Source organism: Rhipicephalus microplus, chromosome 1, assembly GCF_043290135.1.
Source record: "Rhipicephalus microplus isolate Deutch F79 chromosome 1, USDA_Rmic, whole genome shotgun sequence".
Classification (NCBI taxonomy): domain Eukaryota; kingdom Metazoa; phylum Arthropoda; class Arachnida; order Ixodida; family Ixodidae; genus Rhipicephalus; species Rhipicephalus microplus.
This window is the reverse complement of record NC_134700.1, coordinates 116,722,646-116,745,071: the sequence shown is the minus strand read 5'-3', so window position 1 is coordinate 116,745,071 and position 22,426 is coordinate 116,722,646. Positions and strand designations below refer to the sequence as shown.

Sequence of the window (22,426 nt, the reverse complement as noted above, 5' to 3'; positions counted from 1 at the left end):
AGCTTTCTCGAATTGCACTATCTTCTAAATCAAGTCTATCTTTCAACTGCACCCCGAGTGCTGTGACGTCCGAATTTTCTCTTCACATGCTTACTCAAGATATCGTGACGTTAACAGCAATGCCCGCTCCACACTATGAGGGCAAGTGCGGCACTAAAAGTAAGGACCCTAGCCTGTAGACGAGAACACCCAAACGTAAGCAGCCAGATAGATAGATAGATACCCTTAAAGTCGCCAAAGTTCGCAAAGAAATGCTGCAAATTTAATACAAAGTACCTAAAACGCCGTCTTGGTTGTCCTTGACTTAAACAATTTTTTTTCTTTTTAATCGTTATAATACACAAACAAGCTCAATTTCACAAGCTTTCTCGAATTGCACTATCTTCTAAAGCAAGTCTATCTTTCAACTGCACCCCGAGTGCTGTGACGTCCAAATTTTCTCTTCACATGCTTACTCAAGATATCGTGACGTTAACAGCAATGCCCGCTCTACACTGTGAGGGCAAGTGCGGCGCTAAAAGTAAGCACCCTAGCCTGTGGACACTACCGGTTGATACGGCCCCTGGTTGTACTCACTTGCCGTAAGTGCTCAGCCCCCACCTATCCTATAGAAGAAATCCTGGCGACTCATCTATAGGTAGGCGACACACAAACGCCCTCTTTGAATATTTTGGTGACGCACAAGCGACTATTTCAGAAATTTTGTTACCTGACATTTCACTAGCCAGGCTGCCACTTTCAGTCGCTAGTATTGGTACTGTAGTGGCCCGACATCACTCAAGTGTTGATGTCGGTAGGTGCAGCATACGGAAATGAATTTTAATATCAAAATAGTATACCTTGTCAGTAAACGTTCGTGCTTTAGGTGTTTTTGAATGTTTCAGTTTGGAAGCTCCTATAATGTTTGCTTTTCTTCTTTTGTAGCCGTCCAACTCTACCCGCAATTTATTGTCGAGTGTGTTCAATGTTTTCAAGCCTTTTCACTGTCGTTTGAGTTATTCTAAAATTTTCGCTCGTATCATATCTACCATCAATACATACAACAATTTCTCATTCCACCACCAAAATTCTTAACCTAAGCACAGACTGCGATGCGATTCCCGCTAATGCAACAATGGTACCGAGTACTTTGGACGCGCTTTTCGGTATAATTAAATCGTAAATAGTACGTAGTCGTGGTCGTTTGAGTATTCCCGCTGTCACCCTGCTTGAGATCCACAACAAAAGACGCTGAAAAGCTTTCATGAGAGGGTTCAACAATGAAAAGAGCTCGCTTGCTGCTGCTTCAGCGCCTCAGTTCGTCACTTCGGTTTATGCACATTTACTAGATAACTGTATGGGCTGCTGCGAAATTTAGACTTGCAGAAGACATGCTTTGCCCTCAGCATATAAACCTATTGTCAACAAACACAAGCTAGAATGAAGCTAGGAGCTGAAAGTGTTCAAACCGATGCGTCCGAAAACGATGTGTGAATATGAAAGCGCACAGTGTCTTCAAACTGCCTGAGCTTTCACATGACAGTTTTCTATACACAGCTGCGTCTGTAAAATTGTATTGGCTTTCACCCATGACGCTTTTTTTTTCCAAGACAAAGGTACCATAAGCACGAGAGGACGGGTGTGTTTTAACTCGCTACTTGCTTTCCATCAAAAAGAAATACCTTCGAATAACAAAAAAATGGTCTATCAAAATGTACAAATATGCGAAACATCCCTTCCCGAATCGCAGAAAAAAAAAACAATTAGTAGATCGCACGTATCTTCGCAGTCAATGTTATGCGAAGCCTTTGCATGGAAAGTGTCTGTGCTGTAATTTTTTTATTGACTGGAACGTAATGACGTGGCGCTGAAAATACATGCACAAGTGCATGAACATGAATAGCATTCGAAAAAACGTGTGCCATCCGTTATTTGACCGCAGCGCTAGCACCTCTAGCGGCGTAAAGATGATTCGTGCTTGTTGCGCTAAAAATGCTGTTATATTTGATCAAACTTGAGCTTTTTTTAATCCTCAATCAGAGCTACGTTCAATTTTATTTGACAGGCCAACGCATGCTGAAGTGTAACATTCTGCCGGGCCAGACGCAGCCAAGGAGCCACTGACTACCAAAGAGAAGGGTCACATCAGCTTGCTGAGGAAAAATTCTTCAAGAAATGCGATCTCGGCGGAGACAGCCGGAAACGAGCAAGTCATTTTGCCAATAATCTTTGCGGCTCTTAAAGCGACTTTACGATCCCTGCCACAAGCTGGTTCTTTACCAGAAGTGAAATTGCTGCTAGATGTTTAGCATCTTCTCTTGTCGTAATCATGGCTACCGGACTATCTAACTGGTACAAAAGAAGTGCAATATTCCAGTGGAACTGCAAGGGTTTGCAGATTAAGAGTGGAGATTTTCGGAAATTCGTCGCTCAGCACGGGTTTCCGATTTTGTGTATTTCCGAAACAAGAGTATCCACTAACTTTTGCTTGTCCAATTATGTGGCGAACCAAGCAGAACGTCCTGCTGCAAAAAGCAGAGTGATGTTGTGCGTGAGACGCGATATTCCGTCGACACTTGTGGCTTCTTCAAAAACAGATGCGCCGGAATTTGTTAGATGCAAGGTTAAGTTAGTTAACGTTACTGTAACTGTAGTTAGCGTTTACGTGCACCCTCAAGCAAACATTTTATACGCAGAGTTGGCTGCAGTGTGTTGACCTGACCATGATCCCATAGTTATATGTGGTGATTTTAACGCGCATCAATAATTGTGGCGTAGTGAGCGTTGTAGTGTAAGGGGATCTGCTATAGTAAAAATATGCGAAGACCATGGTTACACTATACTAAATGATGGTTCTCCGACGTTTCTACGGGGGCATAAATACTGCAGCGTACTAGACATCACTGTGTGCTCCTCTGAACTAGCGGCTGGAGCAGACTGGACTGCAGACGCTGATACAAGAGGAAGTGACCACTTGCCAGTATTCATATATCACCCAAAGTTGAAGAAAACGAGAAATAACCGCACAACAAGAATTACAAATTGGGCAATCTTACGAGAACTACAGAGAAAAAATCTTGAACCTTGTTCTGACGCAGAAACGTTTGCATCGAAGATAAAAAATCTAACAAAAGCAACTCGTGCAGTACCCATTTGAGATGGGTATTCGGGGGTGGACGCTGAGTATGAGAGGTTTCGGGCAATACGACACCGATCTGAAAGAAGATATCGCAGGTCGGGTAATTTAGAAGATTTCAAGGTTGCACAGAAAGTACATTCTGCAATGCATAACCAACTGCAGAAGCTTTCAACCAAAAGGTGGCAAGATTTATGTGCCTCACTTTCTCCATTTACTTCGGCGCCTCAACTGTGGAACATGGTACGCACCCTCCGACAGCCAGTAGTACACTCGAGACCACTACAGGCTCTAGCGCTGTCTCGAGGAGTTAGCGAACGTGTGATTGCCGAAGAATTTTGCGATATTATACTGAGAAATGGAGAGACCGCCCAAACTAGCGAATATAAATCCTCAGCAGAATTAGCTTCGGTGGTTGTAACAAAGTTCTCTGCGATCAGTTGATCAGATCTGGATGACAGCTTCACACCAAAGGAGCTCCAATATGTGCTGTCTTCAGTAAAACGTACCAACGGACCTACGGACGCATGGACGGACGCATGGACGTACAGATGGACGGACGCTTGGATGCACACACGAACGGACGGAAGCAATAATGAACGAATGGACCGAAGCGTGGATGGACTGAGGGATGCTTCGCCCAGCTCGTCATCACGCACTCCGTGGATATGCTGTTATTTTTTCTGTTCGCGAGTCACACCCAAGGACAGTACAATGAAATACGAGGGTGAATTGGCACTAATCTTACGCCACGCGAGCGATCACGAAACGCGCGGAGTTATACGTTTTGCTGGCCGAACTTCTTGCCTATAGCTTCGACAGCGTTGCACCCCTTGGTTGACTCCAGCTGGGGTTTCTGCCCCGGCCGGGCTAGACTGCACATGCGCGCTCGAAAGAAGCACGTGCAGGTGCAGTCAAGCCCAACGTTACTAGATTATTTTCAGTTGTAAAACTGGCCGGCGCTGCCCGGAACCGCCACCGATCTTTCTCTCTGCGGCGCTGCAGTCGCAACCGGCTCGGTTGCCGGGGCGCTCGCAGGCGGTTTCGCTTATGCGCCGCAGTAGCCGGCGCATTCGGTGCCCCGGTCTCCGGCGTTTGTTGTTCGCGCGGTCGTTTTCAGAAGTGCTGAATGAGCGATGCCGTTCGAGTGGCACATTTAGTGATTTTCCAGCGACTGTATTTCATTGCTGTGGGCCTCTGCATGTGAGGCTGAGGCCGACAATGCCGACCTGCTTCGTTTCCGGGTGTACCAGTGGCTACAGCAGCAACAAGAACAACACGGACAGGCACTTCTTCTCGGCTCCCAAAGATGCGACGCTTCGCTCGCTTTGGAATAAGGCCATCCCGCGTGTGGATAAGGAGCTTTTTTTTTTTGGTGACGCGCATGCATTTCTATTCCAGATTCCTTCAGCGAGAGCGTGCCTTGAATGTGCAGGTCAAGTCGGCGCGCAAACGCGCTAAGCTGCTGTAAGCACGCTGGCAAAGTTGTAGAGTTTGTTGTAAATGAAAAAAAAAAACCTTGCATACATGTATCTATTCATTACATTTTTCCTGTCAACATGATTTCGTATTTTGTAGCCATATTCACCGTAAGCAAAAAAGATGTGGAGTTGATTTGTAAATAAAAATGCTTGCATGTATCTATTTATTACTTACTTTGTTTCTCTTAACATGCTTTGGTATATTGTAGCAATATTCACCTCAAGCAAAAAAGGTGTGGAGTTGATTGTAAATTAAAAAAAAAACGTTGCATATATTTTTCTACTTCGTGTCTGCCGTAAAGTGTGCACTGTGAAAACCAATAAATTGCTGAAAAGAACATTATGCTTATCGACATGTAAGCTGGTTTAACTTCGTCAGTTAATTGACTCAATAATTCTTTCAATTAAAGCTATTTCGCCTTTTGCAGAAATGTCGCTTCTTGGTGGCGTTTGGTAAAGCTAACTGTTGTCAGGGCAAGACATGGAAAAGGGACTATTCCAAAAAGGACGTCGAGACAATTGGGAAGTTTCGTCTTCGAGTGGCCATAATTACTAGAGCCACTAAATGACGTAGCTCCAATGGTGACCTTGCTTCTTTGGCTGAAAACAAAATGAGCGGTTTCGTGATTTTTTATAAAATTCGGAAGAGACAATCAAAATAAGTTTTAACGGAGGCTTATTCCATGCTACCAGCTTGCGGCAGACCGTTCACGCTCGTGGTTGACTACCGGCGAGCAGCCGACGCAAGCGCGCGCAAACTACGATGCGCTTCGGCTGACCTGTTGTAGAAAGCAATGCAATGAGCCGTAACGGACGGCTTTTCTGCCCCACATTAAGCGATCCTGAGCAGCTACTGGAAAGTACTCTGGCCTAGATGTAGTCTGGACGCGGACAACTTGACGGGTAGCGGGTAATCTTTGATGTTATCGTGCGCTAACGTCATGAGAAGGCCGAAGCGGCGTTGGCAGAAGCGCCGTTGCACGCAATGAGCAGCGGCCGGGTAGAGCAAAATGCGGTGGTCGCGCCCTCTCGCGGCACGCCGAGAAACGGAGACGCCGGCGGCGCACGGCGCATGGGGAGAGTTTTACAACTGAAGCTATCTAGTAACGTTGGTCAAGCCCGACCGTGATTCTGCTTGCTTGGTTCTGCGGGGACCCGCAAGATGGCACTACTTACAGCCTAACCAGGCGAAAACGAAACTTTGAACCACTCGCTCAATGCTCATTAGTAACGCCAGTCAATTATTTCTCTACCAATCAAATAGAACTGGGCAAGCAGCATTTTTTCGTCGTTGATGCACGAAAAGCTCATTTTTATGGCAGTGAGCTTGATTACTACTGAATAATTGTAGTCGAGTGTTTTCACCTCATGGGGATCAATTTCAAGATGTCCCATTTATGTGACACGTCATGCGATACATAGTTGCTATCAAGAAAGCTCATTCCAGAAGAGTGGTTTATAGTCAGAGTTATTTAATCATACCATTTGCGAAACTGCATTCGAAAAGCCGGACACGCTGGTGGCCAATCCTGCGGGCCTAAGCAGACTGTTGTGCAATCTGGGAGCAACGACACAACAGAAAAAAATATTATTAGTTAGTTTTTTGATTACAAGGTAGCGCGACAATCTGCAAACTCCCGCTATTTCGACCAATGGCGTGTCCGGATTTGGATACATGAAAGCTATGGGGAGTTTCGTCGAAAATATTATGCTAGAATAATTGTGGTTTATAGCAGCATCTAGCTCAAAACATTGCAATAAGAGAGGCATTCACTCATCTTTTTTTTGAGCGACAAAGGGGCAAGCACTATTTCGGATGGAAGCAGCTACGTCACACATGCAGCTTCTCGCACTTATTCCGCTGAGTAATACAAAAGCGGAAACGAAATTCAACTATAACACCCGTTTTTTTGTATGTCGGGGTTGTACGTGAGACGGTGTTTTATTTATATGTGTGGGTGATGCATTCGAACATTTGGCACTGTTGCAGAATAAGTGCCGGAAAGGTATTTATTACATAACATATTGCTTAAATGGTTGCCCATGCTGGGGCAGTTTATGGGTTCAGGCAAGCAGACGCGTTCGGTTAGCCGACGCACTCCATGTTCGGCGGACATCCCGAGATGCCCGAGGTGCAGCACACTCCTCCCGCGTACGGACTGCACCGGTAGGCCCCGTACTCATTGCGGCAGCACGAGCCCGAGCTGCACACCATCCACGTGGGACACGGCACCGAAGGGTCTGCGGCAAACGAGGAACGCACTGAGAAGGAATTCCACAACCGTCATCTTCTTTCACTAAAACATCATACACCATAATCACTATCATAATCATTATCATCCACAACCATAAATCAATCTTTTTATAGAAAGCTGTTATAAGATAACTCGGGTCACATGTGGCACCGTGATTCTCTGTCACCGTCGCCGGAGTCCATAACCACTTTAGCACGAAATAAGAAACAAAAAATAGTACCAAAGACACAGAGGGGCTCCAACCCGGGCCCACTGCGTGCCAGCCCCGTAATCTACCACTGAGCCACCTCAGTGCTTTTTGCATGGTTTTTTAATAAAGTATTTGCGTAATAAAGACAAAATCAAGCTAACATAAGTACAATCAAATGGCGAAAATAGATTAGATTAGATTTGTGGGGTTTAACGTCCCAAAACCACCATATGATTATGAGAGACGCCACAGTGGAGGGCTCCGAAAATTTCGACCACCTGGGGTTCTTTAACGTGCACCCAAATCTGAGTACACGGGCCTACAACATTTCCGCCTCCATCGGAAATGCAGCCGCCGCAGCCGGTATTTGAACCCGCGACCTGCGGGTCAGCAGCCGAGTACCTTAGCCACTAGACCACCGCGGCGGGGCAAAAATCGCGAGAATAAGCGCTCAAGCGTTACTCATAAACACTCAATGACTAACACAGCGTGAGTTCCTCACATGGAGAGTTCGATGATGAGTAGTTTTTAGTGGAGAAGAGCAATTGATGGCCAAAGAGCGCCATTTCAATTGACTACAGATATGAACAATGATATTGTGCGTGGCTGTAAAGGGGCCTTAAAATTCCTCGCTCTAACGCGGGTTAAAACATGAAAGTAATAAAATCATGAGAGTGGCGTGACATATGTGTAGTGATAGCGGATGGCAAAATGTCAAGTTAATAAAACCATGATGAAGATGTAGTCACCGCAGCCACGACCACTCTATAGGGGTCGTGCTACGGATGACCTAGAAATATCGGGTGAAAGCTTTGCACATCTTTTAAAAACGTAAAAAGTGTTTGCAGTTTAAAAAGCGGATCCCTACCGATGAGCATCCCAGGATGTAGAGGGAGCTGCTGTCGGTAGGGCCATAAAAAGTGCTTTTTCCTTAGAGCATCCAGCTCATTGCACTGGACGAGAATGTGGAGAACCGTAAGGGGCTCTCCACATCTCTCACAATATGGTGAATCACCGGTAAACAGGAGAAATGAATGTGTAGAATGTGTATGTCCTGTTCTAAGCCTTGTTAGTATTACTTCTGTGTGTCGTGATTTTGATAGTGGCGGCCAATAACCTAGTTGCGGCTTAATAGCATGGAGTTCATTATCTGTGTGTTTATCCCACATGCTCTGCCAATACCCCCTGAGCTTTCGTTTTATAAAAGGTTTTAAGTCAAGTGCAGGGACTGGTGTTGATGCATTCGCAGTAGTGACGTTGGCGCAAGCAGCCAGATTGTCGGCCAAAACGTTCCCTTGTATTTCACGGTGCCCTGGAACCCAGCAGACAACGACATGCTGTTTTGATGTGTAGAGTGTGCACAGAAGTGAGTAGAGTGACACCAGCACGGGGTTCTTGTGTTTTTAGGAGTTTTCAGGGCTTTGACCACGCTTAGGGAATCTGTGTATATTACCGCCTTTTGTAATTTTATCTGTTTAATGTGTTTTACGACCGCCAGTATTGCATAAGCTTCTCCTGTGAAAATGCTTGCATTAGGATAAAGAATGCCGGCCTCGGAAAAGGATTGGCCTACCGCTGCATATGACACAGAAGTGTTTGACTTTGACGCATCAGTAAAGAACTCAGGGCATGTGCATTTATGTTGTAGTTCTAAAAAATATGTCTGTATGTGTGCAAGTGGTGCGTGCTTTGTGACATCAACAATAGAAACATCACAGTCTATAAGCTGCCACTACCACGGTGGCAGATATGTTGCAGGAGCCATCAAAATGGGTTCAAGAAGAGGCACACCTGTTTCTTCGGCCAGGCTCTTTACACGCAGCTCGCAGGGCTGCCTAAACGAAGGACGGTTCTCGAACAAGCCAGAACAAGACAAATCATTAATTGTTTAATTGTGAAATGGGAAGGATGTTTCTTGCCTGCCTTCACCTTCAAAAAGTACAAAAAAGACAGGGAACATCTTTGTAGGTGGAGCGACCGTTCATTCGAATCCACGTACAGGCTCTCCACAGGGCTGGTGCGGAAAGCACCCGTAGAGAGGCGAATGCCTAGATGGTGGACAGGGTCGAGAATTTTCAAGGCTGATGGTGTTGCCGACTGATAGATTATAGCACCGTAATCTAGGCGTGTGCGTACGAGGCTTTTATATAAGTTAATTTAACATTTCCTGTCACTACCCCTTGTAGTGTGTGACAACACTTTCAAAATGTTCATTGTTTTTAAGCACCTGTTCCTTAAATACTTGATGTGTGGGATGAAGGTTAGCTTAGTGTCTAATATGAGACCAAGAAACTTGTGCTCGGTCTTCACTGACAGAGGTTGACCATGCAGGTCAATGTCGGGGTCAGGATGGAGGCCCCTCTTTCGGCTGAACAAGACACAAGTGCTCTTTTGCGCGTTGAGTACAAAGCCATTCTCGTTTGCCCATTGGAATACCTTGTTCAACCCTAGTTGAACTTGACGTTGGCACATTGAAATGTTGCACGATTTGTAACCAATCTGCACATCATCGACATATATGCAGTAAAAAGTATTTCGTGGGAGAGACAGGTGCAAGGAATTCATTTTAACTTTGAAAAGTTGCAGCTCAATACACCTCCTTGTGGCACTCCTGTTTCTTGGACAAATACTCGAGATAAGACAGTGCCAACTTGGACACGGAATGTACGGTTGGACAGGTAGCTTTCGATAACTGTCAGCATTCTACCCCGCACACCTAAATGTGACAGGTCTCGCAATATGCCAAAGCGCCATGCAGTGTCATATGCCTTTTCCATATCGAGGAACACAGAAAGAAAAAATTGCTTATGAACAAAAGCGTCGCGAATTTGTGCTTCGATACGGACAAGGTGGTCAGTGGAGGACCGAGCCTCTCGAAACCCACACTGGTATGGGTCAAGTAGGCCACCAATTTCAAGGAAGTGCACCAGGCGCCTGTTAATCATTTTTTCAAAGACTTTGCAACTACAGCTGGTTAATGCTATTGGCCTGTAGCTGGAAACTGAGGCCGGGTCCTTGCCTTGTTTTAGGATTGGGATAATGATAGCTTCCTTCCAGGCTGAGGGTAGCTCGCCAGAAGACCATATCGCATTATACAGAGAGAGAAGAGCTTTCTGGGTTTCAGTGGGCAGGTGTTTTAACATTTCATATGCCACACGGTCCGGGCCTGGGGCAGATTTATTGCAGGAGGCAAGTGAGGCCTGCAGTTCAGCCAAACAGAAAGGTTCGTTGTAGGCCTCATGTGTTCTGGGCTTGCGCTCTAATCTCTGTTTTTCTATTGCGGTTTTGTATCGTCGGAACGCTTCACTATAGTGTGTTGAGCTGGAGACCTGTTCAAAGTGCGCTCCGAGAGTGTTTGCCTGGTCTTCCAAACTCTCCCCTTGTGTGTTCACTAGAGGAAGAGAATGTGCTCCTCATCCTGCCACCTTACCAACCATGCTCCAGACTCTCGACTCATCTGTGTATGAGTTAATGCCCGATACAAATTTGTGCCAACTTTCTCTTCTCGCCTGTTGGCATGTCCTCCTTGCTTGCGACTTGACGTTCTTAAAGTTTACAAGATTGTCGGCTGTGGGCGAGTCTCTAAGCAACCTCCATGCTTTATTTTGTTTTTTTCGAGCATCACGGCACTCATTATTCCACCATGGTACTCGTCGTTTGCTTGACGGTCCACATGTTTGGGGAATACATTTTGTTGCTGCATCAACCAAGAAAGCTGTAAAGTACCATACAGCATCCTCTATGCTCAATGCCGCCATGTCAGTCCAAAATAATAAAGTCATTTTTTGAAACTTTTCCCAATAATCTTTGTCTGTGAGCCATTTGGGAACTTGTGCAGGACATGTATTTGTTATTGATGTGCTGATAACGATAGGAAAATGGTCACTACCATATGGATCATTAATGACTTCCCATTTGTGTAGAGGCAGGAGTGATGAGGATATTATGCTGAGGTCTGTTGCTGAGTACGTATTGTTAGTGATGTTGTAATATGTTGGCTCTTTCCGATTCAGCAGGCACGCACCGGAAGAAAAAAGGAGCTGTTCAATCAGGCGGCCTCGAGCATCGCAGCGAGAGTCACCCCATAGATTGCTATGTGTATTGAAATCTCCAAGGAGGATTTAAGGTTCTGGAAGTTGATCTATTAGGGACTGGAATTCACGTTTTTCAAGATGATAGTGTGGAGGTATGTAGACAGAGCAGATGGTCACGAGTTTGTTCAGGAGGACTACACGAATAGCCACTGCTTCAAGAGATGTTTCGAGTGGTAGATGAGTACATGCAATCCCTTGATTTACTATAATGGCCACACCACCAGATGACGTGATGACTTCATTCCTGTCCTTTCGAAAAATGATATACTAGCGTAGAAAATTAGTGATCTTGGGTTTTAGGTGTGTTTCTTGTGCACACAGCACTTTTGGTGACTGTTAATGTAAAAGTTCTTGAATGTCGTCAAGGTTTCTCAGTAGTCCTCTGACGTTCCACTGTAAAATTTGTGTCTCCATTTTTAATGTAGTTAAGTGCTGTGTGGACAGAAACGTTGCCTTAAGTTACAGGGCCTGTTGGGGCCCTGTAATACGGGTTTTCTCTTTCTTGCTTCGCTCCAAAGAGCTGCGCCTTTCCTTCGGCGTGTGGGGCACCGGAGGAGTATGGCTTGTGTCCATCACCTCTTCTGAGGTGGTGGATGGTGCCTGCTTGGCAGGCACGTTCATGGCAGTTTCGGACCTGACTGCACTTGCAGTGATCCGAGGTACAGCAGACTCTGTAGTCTGCTGGCCCTTTTGAACAGGAGGCGAAGCAGTACAGACTGCTCCAGCCGGAGGCGCTTCTGGCACAACCGCAGTCACACTTGGTGTGAATCTCGCGGGTGCCGAAAGACGTGGCACGGCGCCTCGACGCGCCACGTCGGCGAAGGAAGGTTCAGAATTATTGTGTGTACAAAAACGTTGACGTGCCTCTTGAAATGACAGGTTGAACTTGGCCTTAAGTTCTAATATTTGTTTCTCTTTTTTCCATGCAGATTATGATCGGGAGTAGGCAGCGTGATCTCCTTCACAGTTAGCGCAACAGGCTTCTGAAGTGCACTTTTCGGATACATGTTCACAAGATGCGCACTTCGCACACCTAGCGTGCCCTCTGCACGTTTGGGATCCGTGTCCGAAGCGCTAACACTTGAAACATCGGCGAGGATTCGGTATTTAAGGTCTGACAGGAAGATTGCAGTAACCAGTTTCAATAGAGTCGGGAAGGTTGCTTGTACCGAAGGTAACTATGATGTGCTTTGTTGGGATCTGTTTATTATCTCGCCTGATTATTATTCTATGTGCTTTCACTACATTTTGTTCTTGCCAGCCTTCGAGCAATTCACTTTCAGAAAGCTCGAGGAGGTCATCATCAGATATGACACCACGCACTGTGTTCATCGACCTATGTGGGCCCACTGATATTGGGATGTTATCAAATGAAACGAGTTTTGTGAGCTTGTCGTACTGAGTCTTGTCGCGAACTTCTAGAAGGAGATTGCCATTCCCCATCTTAGTTACTTTATAGCCAGGGCCAATTGCATCTGTGAGCGTTTTCGAGACAATAAATGGTGAAATAGATCGAACTGTTTTCTTTTCATTTTGACTGTGGATTACATGGTACTTGGGGAAGGTCTGTTTAGGCTGTGCAGTAAAGAAGCTGTCATCGGTGCGCCACCTTTTCAGGCGGCGATCAGGGAGTGCAGGAAATGGTTTTCCATAAGAAGCATTTTAAATTCGGTGGCGATGGTGGCCACCCACCCCCGAGCCCAACAAGGGGACGCTACAAGGTTGAATAGTGAACACTTGGAGACGCCAGCCATGCATCGCCGCTATAACCGAATATAACTACCCAAGGTTGGGTAACTACACAGGGTTAACCCTCGCCGCCAGGAAATTCGGAAGTAAACGGAAAAGAGAAGATGACAGGACAGATAAAAAGTGACAGATAAAGACGAAGATGTAGGAAGAGAGAGATAGGAAAAGGCGACTGCCGATTTCCCCTGGGTGGGTCAGCCCAGGGGTGCCGTCTACGTGAAGCTGGGGCCAAAGGGGTGTGTTGCTTCTGCCGGGGGGCCTTAAAGGTCCAATCACCCAGCGTCAGCTCAACCCCCAGGATCCCCTTTTCCCCGGACACGGCAAAGCCACGCACGGCTAGGCGTGGGAGGGAGTCAAAACGCCCCCGTTAGCTCGGGTCCGTGGTGTCGCTACACTCCAAACGCCTACTTGCGCAGGCGCCCCTGCGGGCTCACATGGAGAGTTCTTCACATCGTGTTATGCAAACGAAAAAGGGGTGAGGTGAAACAGCTCTCTAAGATGGAGCACCAGTCCGGTCTAAAGTGTAGCTCTTCGTAAATATTTTTAAGGTGAATAGCCATTTGAATGATGTCTGTGCTTGAAAAGGTGGTGGGCTCTGTTTTGCGGTCTTGCTTTCGTGTCTTCCCCAAGATGTGCATACCCATGAGGAAAAACTTTTCATATGGTACTTCATGAAGCGCTCCTGGTAGAAGATAACTTAGTGTGTGAGAAATATAAACAAAATGTTTTTAGGGCTCGCTCAAGGACATCCCAAAACAGTATGGCATCTTTGCAGCTAACAAAGCAATGTTCAATCGTTTCCGGCACATCACATAGCCGGCAGTTAACAGACGGAATAAAAATACCCTTTCTTTTTAACCATGTGTTTACCGCCGATGTTTCAGAGTGGAGTTTATAGAAGAATGTTTTTGAATTAGGTAGAATTTACAATTTGTGCACGCACTTGAACACATCATGGCCTGGAAGATTGGAGTACAGTGAGCGGTACAACAGAGGTTGGAAGAGTGTACTCAGCAGATCCTTATACAGCACCTTGCGCGATACTGTGTACAGGTATTCTACAGAAAAGCGAGCTTTAAGGAACTGAACTGCGAGGTAAACTTCCTGCATGAATCCCCACAAGCATGGGCGTTCCGAGAAGTTTGATGAAACCATTAAATCTTGTAAGCAATCAACAAGCGTAACCAGCAAAAGGAACGGATTACAGGATGGGAATTGTCTCGAAAAAAGAAGAATCGTGACACTATTTGCCATAGATAAAGGTATTTTAATCTCAACCCACCTTCACTAACTGGCTTGAATATATCATAACGAGGTATGGGCTCAAAATTTGAAGACCATATGAAAGTAGCGAAAATGCGATGAAAGCGTTGTACATAGAATATTGCGCAATGAATAAGTTGCAATGAATAGTAAAGCTTTGTTGCTAAGAAAGAGTTGCAAGCTTCAGCTATCCCAAAGATTGAAAGTCGATAGGGAACAAATGTCTGAGCCTGTCGTTCAAGCTTAGGGACACATTTTTTCCAGTAATGCGTACTCAATCTATTTGCATGCGATAGTACACCAAGGTATGTTGGAAGAGTTCTTGTGCAAATAATCCCTGCAAAGTGGTTCGGTGTCCTACCCCACAATCCAAACCACAGTCCTAAACTTTTAGAGGCATATAAACGAGCTCCTGATACTACGCCAAACTTTTCAATAGTATATACCACATTTTCGACACTTGGCTTATCTGTGCAAAAAGTGCGACATCCTCTGCATGAGCTAATACTTTAACTTTACTGCCTAATATACTGAAGCCATGAATGCAACTCGACTGCTTTATGCTTAAGCACAGTGGTTCTAGATAAAGTGCAAATAGGACAGGTGACATCGATGACAAAAAATTCTTGCGGCAAAATGCTTCTCATCGTACGCCCAACAACTTTCATGGTGTATTTAATATGGGCCCTGGTGAGTGGCCCTTTAAAAAGCAAACCTGTTTTTTGCTTTATTACCTGTTCCCAGACACTGTGTACATGAGCAGTGACGAAACGGTCAGAAGAACAAGTAGTGGGAGTCTTTCTGGACAGATACATATGATAAATTTATTTAGAGCTTTCTGGCTCCACTCCATAACTACCAATGAAAGAAATTTGTCGTACTATCAACATTTGCCCGAATCAATGCTTACGCATAAGATCTAAAACGACATGAGCATTCTGAATACAATTTCGGTGCTCATTCGTGGACTACTTTACGTTTCCATTGATATCTTTGCATCCTACCCATCCAACCGAAGATCGTCAGATCTCACTGATCGCATTTGGTCTCTTTCACCACGAGATATTTTGAGACGATTTATAATCTGATAATGATAACCTCGTTAACAGAAGCAAATGCTAATGATAGAATTTTGTGTAATAAACTTCTCTTTTGTTAATTCAGATGAAACTACGGAAGTTCACATTTCGCTAAGTATTGCATTTTGTAATCGTGTTGGGCTTGTCATGCCAACCATGACATGCCCAAAAGCAACCCTGTGCACAATTGAGAAGCCCCTAATGCATGCGTAATCTAGAAGCAGGCAATAATAGACATTCCACCCGCTTGCCAGCCTCTGCGATAATACGCGGTGCTCCTCTTTCAACAACAAGATGTCCATGAGGCGGTGAGTAGTTAAAGGCTTAAACTTCTTAAAAAAGCTCTTTTTCCCCACGCCGAACCACAAGAGCCATGCAGCGCCGACCAGACGGCATTTTTGAAAAAACAATACGTTTTTGAAAAAAAAAAGAATACGCAGACCGCGCACATCATAAGAGTGAACGTCAGAAAAAAAATGAAGGAAAAATAAAAAAAGAGGAGGGATATGGAAGGGAAAAAGAAAGGGAGTGGAAGGGGCAGTCCAGCTCATGTTCTCATTGCGTTTATTTTCTTTCTTTTCTTCTTTCCTTCTTCTTCTCCCCTCTCTTTTCTTTTTTTTTTTCGCGTACCTTCTATCATTTAAGATTGTATAAATCTGAGCACCAACAAACTGTACCCTCAATCCTGATGAAGGCCAGACTCTGGCTGAAACGTCGAAATAAACCACTTTGTGACTGCTCACAGAAGATCTACTTGACTATTTGCAACGCTATGGCACTCTATCACCATGCATATATATATATATATATATATATATATATATATATATATATATATATATATATATATATATATATATATATATATATATATATATATATATATATTAACAAATTACTGCAGGCCCATTTAAGGGCCCCAGCAGGAGGGCCAAAGATCATAACATTGCACACAGGTGTAAACAGCAAGAATATATATATATATTATGCCTTGAAAAAGACGGGGTTCCCGTCGAAACGTCGGCACAATAAACAGTTGTTATGTGAGAGCGCATCTACTTTCATATTTATAACCTTGCGACAACCGAAGTTATTCTTCTGCACACACACACACACACACACACACACACACATATATATATATATATATATATATATATATATATATATATATATATATATATATATATATATATATATATATATGGGTGATTTCACGAGAGATCGACACGGGTCCAAAAGTTGAAATTTGAGATTTCATTGAGTATTCTATATTTCGTGCACCTCTCACCAGGTAGCCCGAAAGTCAACATTGTTTTATGATCAACGGCATAACTTACGAGAAAAAAAATATCAAACTCCACCAACACAGAGGCACCAATTTCGTCACCTGTCATTTTCGAAAATTGCAGATGCTATAAAAAGACAAATAAATTTATTTCAAGGAAGATATTTTTTACCTGAAATGCATGTCTAATGAAGATTGAATTCGTACGGTTTCAAGTTTGTAGACCTTAAGAAAATAGCTTTTAAATATGTCTAATTTTGCGACAGTGTAAATTAAGTTAAGTATTCCCTATTATTTTTCTCCGAAAGTAATGCAAGCAGCGTTTTCAAACTTTACACGCTTCAAGGACATAGCATGTTTATTAGGTACATAAATTATTGCTGCCGTAGGGCAATTGTAAATTTTTATATATTGCCTCAAAGTTCTCATATTGGCAAAAGTGTATTCCACTGAAATTCGAATAATAAGAAAATCTCATCTTCGATTTTTCTTAAAATCTCGTAAATAGACAACCGAAGGGTATCATACAGTAGTATAGAAAAACATCTTGCATTATTTTGTTTTTAGTGACAATATTCGTGGTACAACTCAGAGCTTTTCGAGAATGCGCTGATAAGTTGAGAAATCTAGAAATCGGAACGGAAAAGCGGCAATGAGTTTCAAACGCGAGTAAACGTGACCGCATTTGGTGAAGAAAGGCTGTTTTAGCAGATAGGAGTAACTATTTTGAACACGGTGTTCTACAGTATCTGAATTCACTCTTATACTTAGAGCACTGAGACTTCTAATATGTGGTGCCTCTCCATTACTGACACACAGATGGAGCTGCTGTGACGGCCATGTGTTTGCAACACGTTGGGTAAGAGAATTGATTGTTGGATGAGTTCATAAACGATTCATAACAAATTTTTATCATTTGGGGCACGAAGACTGCCGCATTAGACGGAAGAACACGCTTTAGGGCTAGTTGTCAGCCGTCGTTTGCTCTACAGATGAATTGCTAAGCGCCGCATATCAGAGGCAATGCTTTAGATCATATGGTTCAAAGAAGGGACAAAGATTACGCCTCCCGTAATTTTATAGACAAAAACATAGTGAAATTCATTTTAACGTACTATACTTCAGTTTTGCATTCGCACTGTGGATACCTGCGCGCAAGTATCCACAGTGCGAATGCAAAATCGTGGAATCACCCATATATATATATATATATATATATATATATATATATATATATATATATATATATATATATATATATATATATATATATATATATATATATATATATATATATATATATATATATATATATATATATATATATATGGTAAACGTTTCCGCTTCACAGTGTTCATTGCGAAATATGTGTAAAACAGTGTTTTACCAGTCAATTTATTGTTTACCCTTTGTCATTACTTAATATCTGAAAACTCTAAGTCTTCGTCATTTCCAAGCTCGCACTTTCAATTATTGCTGCTGTGATACTCTCACATATATGTACTCATATCTTGAGGTCTCCTTGGCAGTTTACACAGTGAGACTTTCAGATGCCTCACTAAATACGCAAGCTCGTTCACAACCGCGTATGTGGTGAGAATGAAAAAGCCGACGTCATTTCATTTTCTTTTCAAATGACAACGTGCGCAAACTTTTCTCAATATTGTTGCGGTACCGTTTAAGCGATGCGACGCGTGCTGAAAGTTTATTCAAATGAGCCTATTTTCACTACTCACACGTATCCCCGGGTAAACTTTTCAGACTCGGGTACTTCTTGGAGGCCAGAACAGTGCGTCCTGGTTCGTCGTCCAGCCAATGGCACCGATGACCTTCGCGCTGTTCGAATTGCGCGCATTGTGTGCCGCGCGGACAGCAGTGCTCCCCGTCGTCGCAGCACTGGGCGTGCTCGTGAGGACAGCAGGTGTACTGGAGGATGGCTGAAGAAGCCGCCAATAACGAAGAATGGGCGGGACAGCACGTCGAGTTCTGGTGACAGTAGGTACCGTCCGGACACTGAATCCACGGTGCTGTGAGTGAAGAAACAACACGCATACACTATCTATCTATCGCATACACTATCTATCTATCTGTGAGCTTCATCCGGAGGCCCGCGGACGCCATGGCTCATAGCGCCTATGTCAGATGCTCGTGAACTAAATGTCCCGAGCCAACCCGAGCGGCCTCGTGCCATCTGCGCGCTTGATGCTGGCTGCATCCGCTGTGGCGTCTGCTATGCCGGGTTATGCCGTCTGCTCCTTCCATAGCTGTGACACAGGCCACAACGCCGACCCGATTCCATTAAATAGCAGTTAGGTAGTGAACTATGCCTATTTCTGTTGTGATGCAACTCAATGTAAGTGAACTACTCGAGCACGTGTGCATCATAGACCGGCGCGATCGTTCCACCACTGTTTCTCCTAGCGAGTATGACGCGTGTTTGCCCGACCTTAGGGAATACACACATCCTTGACGTGGCTCAGAACACCGATGACAAGAACTGGGTGCGCAAACAATGCGAAATTCAGAAACATGCGAGAAGCAGACAGAAAAACAAAAAGAGAGCAAGAGCACGTCAAAAATTTCCGTGTCTAACTTTAAGATGGCCGCACTTGCATGCGCCCCACGCTGTCGGCTGCCAGCTGCCCGAAAGAAATCGTTCGGACGGTCCCGGGCTGCCCACAGGCGGCCAGGCACGCAAAAAACGAACATGCGTCCGAGCGATCTGCCTGCCTGCCGGCCCGCCCGCCCGCCCGCCCGCCCGCCTGCCTGCCTGCCTGCCTGCCTGCCTGCCTGCTGTTGCGAGTCGCGGCGACCGCTGTCTGCGGGTAGCGGGGCCGATCGCCGTCGCTCCGTCGAGCCAAGGACCAGGGGAGAGCTTTGAGCAAACTTAACGGATTTATTTACATCTTTACAGGGAGTTGTCGAGATGACAGAAGAGAAGAGAAGAACTTTGGGCGAGGCACTCCACGCCCTTTTTGTTGACCCCCGTTCCCTAGGTCCCTAGGTTGGGGATCACTATATAAAACAATGCTGACCAATGGTGATGTGGCAGTTCCTCTCAATGAAGTACCGCCCATCATGTCTGTTCATAAAGGCACAACACAGGCTTGCACATACACACACACTCTTGCCACTAGTCGCAGCGCTGCCGTAGAACAGGGAGGGGGAGGGCGGAAGACGCACGGGCGCCTCGACCCCTTTGATGCCGGCCGCAGGCTGCGTTCCCACGAGGAGATCTTAGAGCGACCTTTTGAGAGGAGCCAGGTTCGTGGAATTCTCTGGGGAGAGCCCTTTGACCAGCGCCGTCGTCGTCTGCCGGTTAACGCGCTAACGATGCGTGACTGGCCCAGGCGGGAGATAGAGTGGCGGCTTCAAAAGCCTCTTTGGCGACATTCCATTCCGCTGGCGCCGCTGTCAATCAGCAGGCGACGTCTCGTGGGGCCGGCCTCTGTTGCTTCCTCCGTCCAGACGTGGCGAGACTGTCCTTTTTGCACTAATCCGGCGTGGCAAATGACTCGCTGGGTCAAGGCATAGCCCGATCGCTACAGCTCCTCCGCCGACGGGAAGATCTCGGACGTCGGGTAGTATCAGCTGCTCGACGGGAGAGATCACAGTAACCGCAGTCTCCCAACACCATTTAAACCACAAAGACCCACCGCTAGAACAAGCAAGCGCCGGCAATGAGTTTTCGGCAACCAGGCCGGTCTTTCAAATGCGCCACATTGCACCTACGCCTTTTTTTTTTTTTGGCAACCACACTAATACTCTTGCCCATAGCTAAAAAATTTCGATTTCTCCAATTACCCCTTAAATCATTATGGAAAAACGCCCCTCAACTGAACACAAAAGAAAGCAAAAGCAAAATAAAAGCTAAAAAGCTCTGCTTAATGTGTCAACATTGGCGTTTGCGGAACCCTTCTTATACTTCACAGTGAAGTTAAGCTCCTGAAGCGCAAGGCTCCAACGTAGTAGTCGTGGATTCTTTCCCGACATTTGCGATAGCCATGTCAGTGGGCAGTGGTCAGTGACGAAGACAAAAGAAGTTCCGTAGAGGTAGCAGGCTAATTTTTGGGTAGCCCACACAATGCAGGCACATTCTTTTTCCGAAGCACTGTAGGCCTCCTCACGAACAGAGAGTTTCCTGCTGGCGTACAACACAGGGTGCTCGTTCCCGTTCTCATCCTCCTGGCACAGTATTACTCCTAAGCCTCTGTTGCTGGCATCGCACTGCACAATAAAGGGACGATCATAGTTCGGTGCATGCAGTACGGGTGAGCTAACAAGAGCCGCTTTGAGTCCCTGGAAGGCGCCCTCCATTTCCGCACTCCAAACTACCTTTTCGGGAGCATTCTTGCGCAGTGCATCCGTTAACGGAGCGGCTACCTCCGAGTAATGAGGGATGTAGCGCTGATAATACCCTGTCAGGCCTAAAAAGGAGCGGATAGCCGTCTTGCTTTCTGGTTGCGGGAACTCGCTAACCGCCTCTACTTTCAACTCATCAGGTCGCCTCCTGCCCTGCCCTACCACGTGCCCTAGGTACCGTACTTCGGCGCGAGCTAGCTGGCACTTAGCAGGCTTCACCGTCAGTCCAGCGTGCGTCAAACGTCTAAGGACATCGCTAAGATGGTACAGGTGATCTTCCCATGTGTTGGAATAAATAGCGATGTCGTCTAAGTAGGGAACAGCATAGCCTTCAGCGCCCTGCAGAACTCGGTTCATTAGCCTTGAAAAGCAAAAGGGGGCGTTCTTAAGGCCAAAGCTCAGAACTAGGGGCCTAAATGTGCCCGTCGGCGCCACAAAGGCCGCATATTCACTAGCTCGTTTAGTCATTGGAACTTGCCAATAGCCTCTCACTAAGTCCAAAGTCGAGACGTATTTAGCGGCGCTCACTTTTTCCACCAGCTCCTCTACGTTGGGTATAGGATAGGTTTGGTCCTTCGTGATCGCGTTAAGTTTGCGGTAATCCACGCAAGGCCGTGGATCCTTTCCCGTAACCTCAACGAGAATCATAGGGGACGTGCAGGTGCTTTCGCAAGGTTCGATAAGCTTAAGCTCGAGCATTCGATCTACTTCTTTTTTCAAGATCTCCTGCTGTCGCGGGGCTAGTCTATACGGCCTCGACTTCACAGTGGTGTCAGAAGTTAGCTCAATGTCATGAGTGATAACCTCAGTTCGCCCTGGCCTTTCTGAGAAAACAGTGATGTGTTCTGACAATAAGTTGCGTAAGTCGACTATCTGCTTCTCAGTCAAGCCCTCGGCCGGTGCTACGGCTTTCATGACATCGGTAACATCCATTGATCTTTCAACCCCCACCAAGCCTGGAATTTCAGGTGCTAGCTCCTCTGTGCTGTTAAGAGCCAAGTTCACTTTCTGCACTTCTCCCACATAGCTCTTCATTAAATTGTGGTGGTAAATGACAACATCTCGGCGTCTTCCTTTACGTTCCAGTGCGTAATTTGTGTCCGAGAGCTTTTTCACAACCCGAAGGGGCCCCTCCCATTGAATCTCCAGCTTATTTGCTCGTGAGGGGCGCAAGACCATTACCTGATCGCCTTCCTGATAAGCTCTCAGTTTCGCGTTTCGATCGTAGTAGCTCTTGGCTCTACTTTGCGCCTCTCTCATGTTCGCCTCAGCAATGTCGCGAGCACACCACAGCCTTTCCAGCAATTCCAGAATGTACTCGACCACCGTAGGGTCGGCACTCTTCGACTCCCAGGTTTCGCGCAAAAGTCGCAGTGGAGACCTGAGCGTCCGTCCGTAAACCAGCTCCGCGGGGCTGAAACCCGTCGCTTCATGAGTGACCGATCTCAGCGCAAACAGCATTGCCGGAAGACAAGCATCCCACTGACACTTCCTTTCAAAGATAAGGGCTCGCAGAACTCGTTTCATCACGGAATGACACCGCTCTACAC

General features: G+C 45.6%; 1 protein-coding gene across 1 annotated transcript in view; it reads right to left on the bottom strand.

Moving 5' to 3' along the window:
• Positions 1–6,588: 6,588 nt before the first annotated feature.
• LOC119178238 (progranulin) overlaps positions 6,589–22,426 on the bottom strand; it is a 102,385-nt gene continuing 86,547 nt past the window's right edge. Inside the window, exons 6-7 of the mRNA XM_037429432.2 lie at positions 18,251–18,541; positions 6,589–6,837 (exon numbers count right to left, since the gene is read on the bottom strand). Of these exons, the coding sequence (XP_037285329.2) occupies positions 6,683–6,837; positions 18,251–18,541 (446 nt within the window). The 3' untranslated portion in view covers positions 6,589–6,682. The remainder of the gene's footprint in view (positions 6,838–18,250; positions 18,542–22,426) is intronic.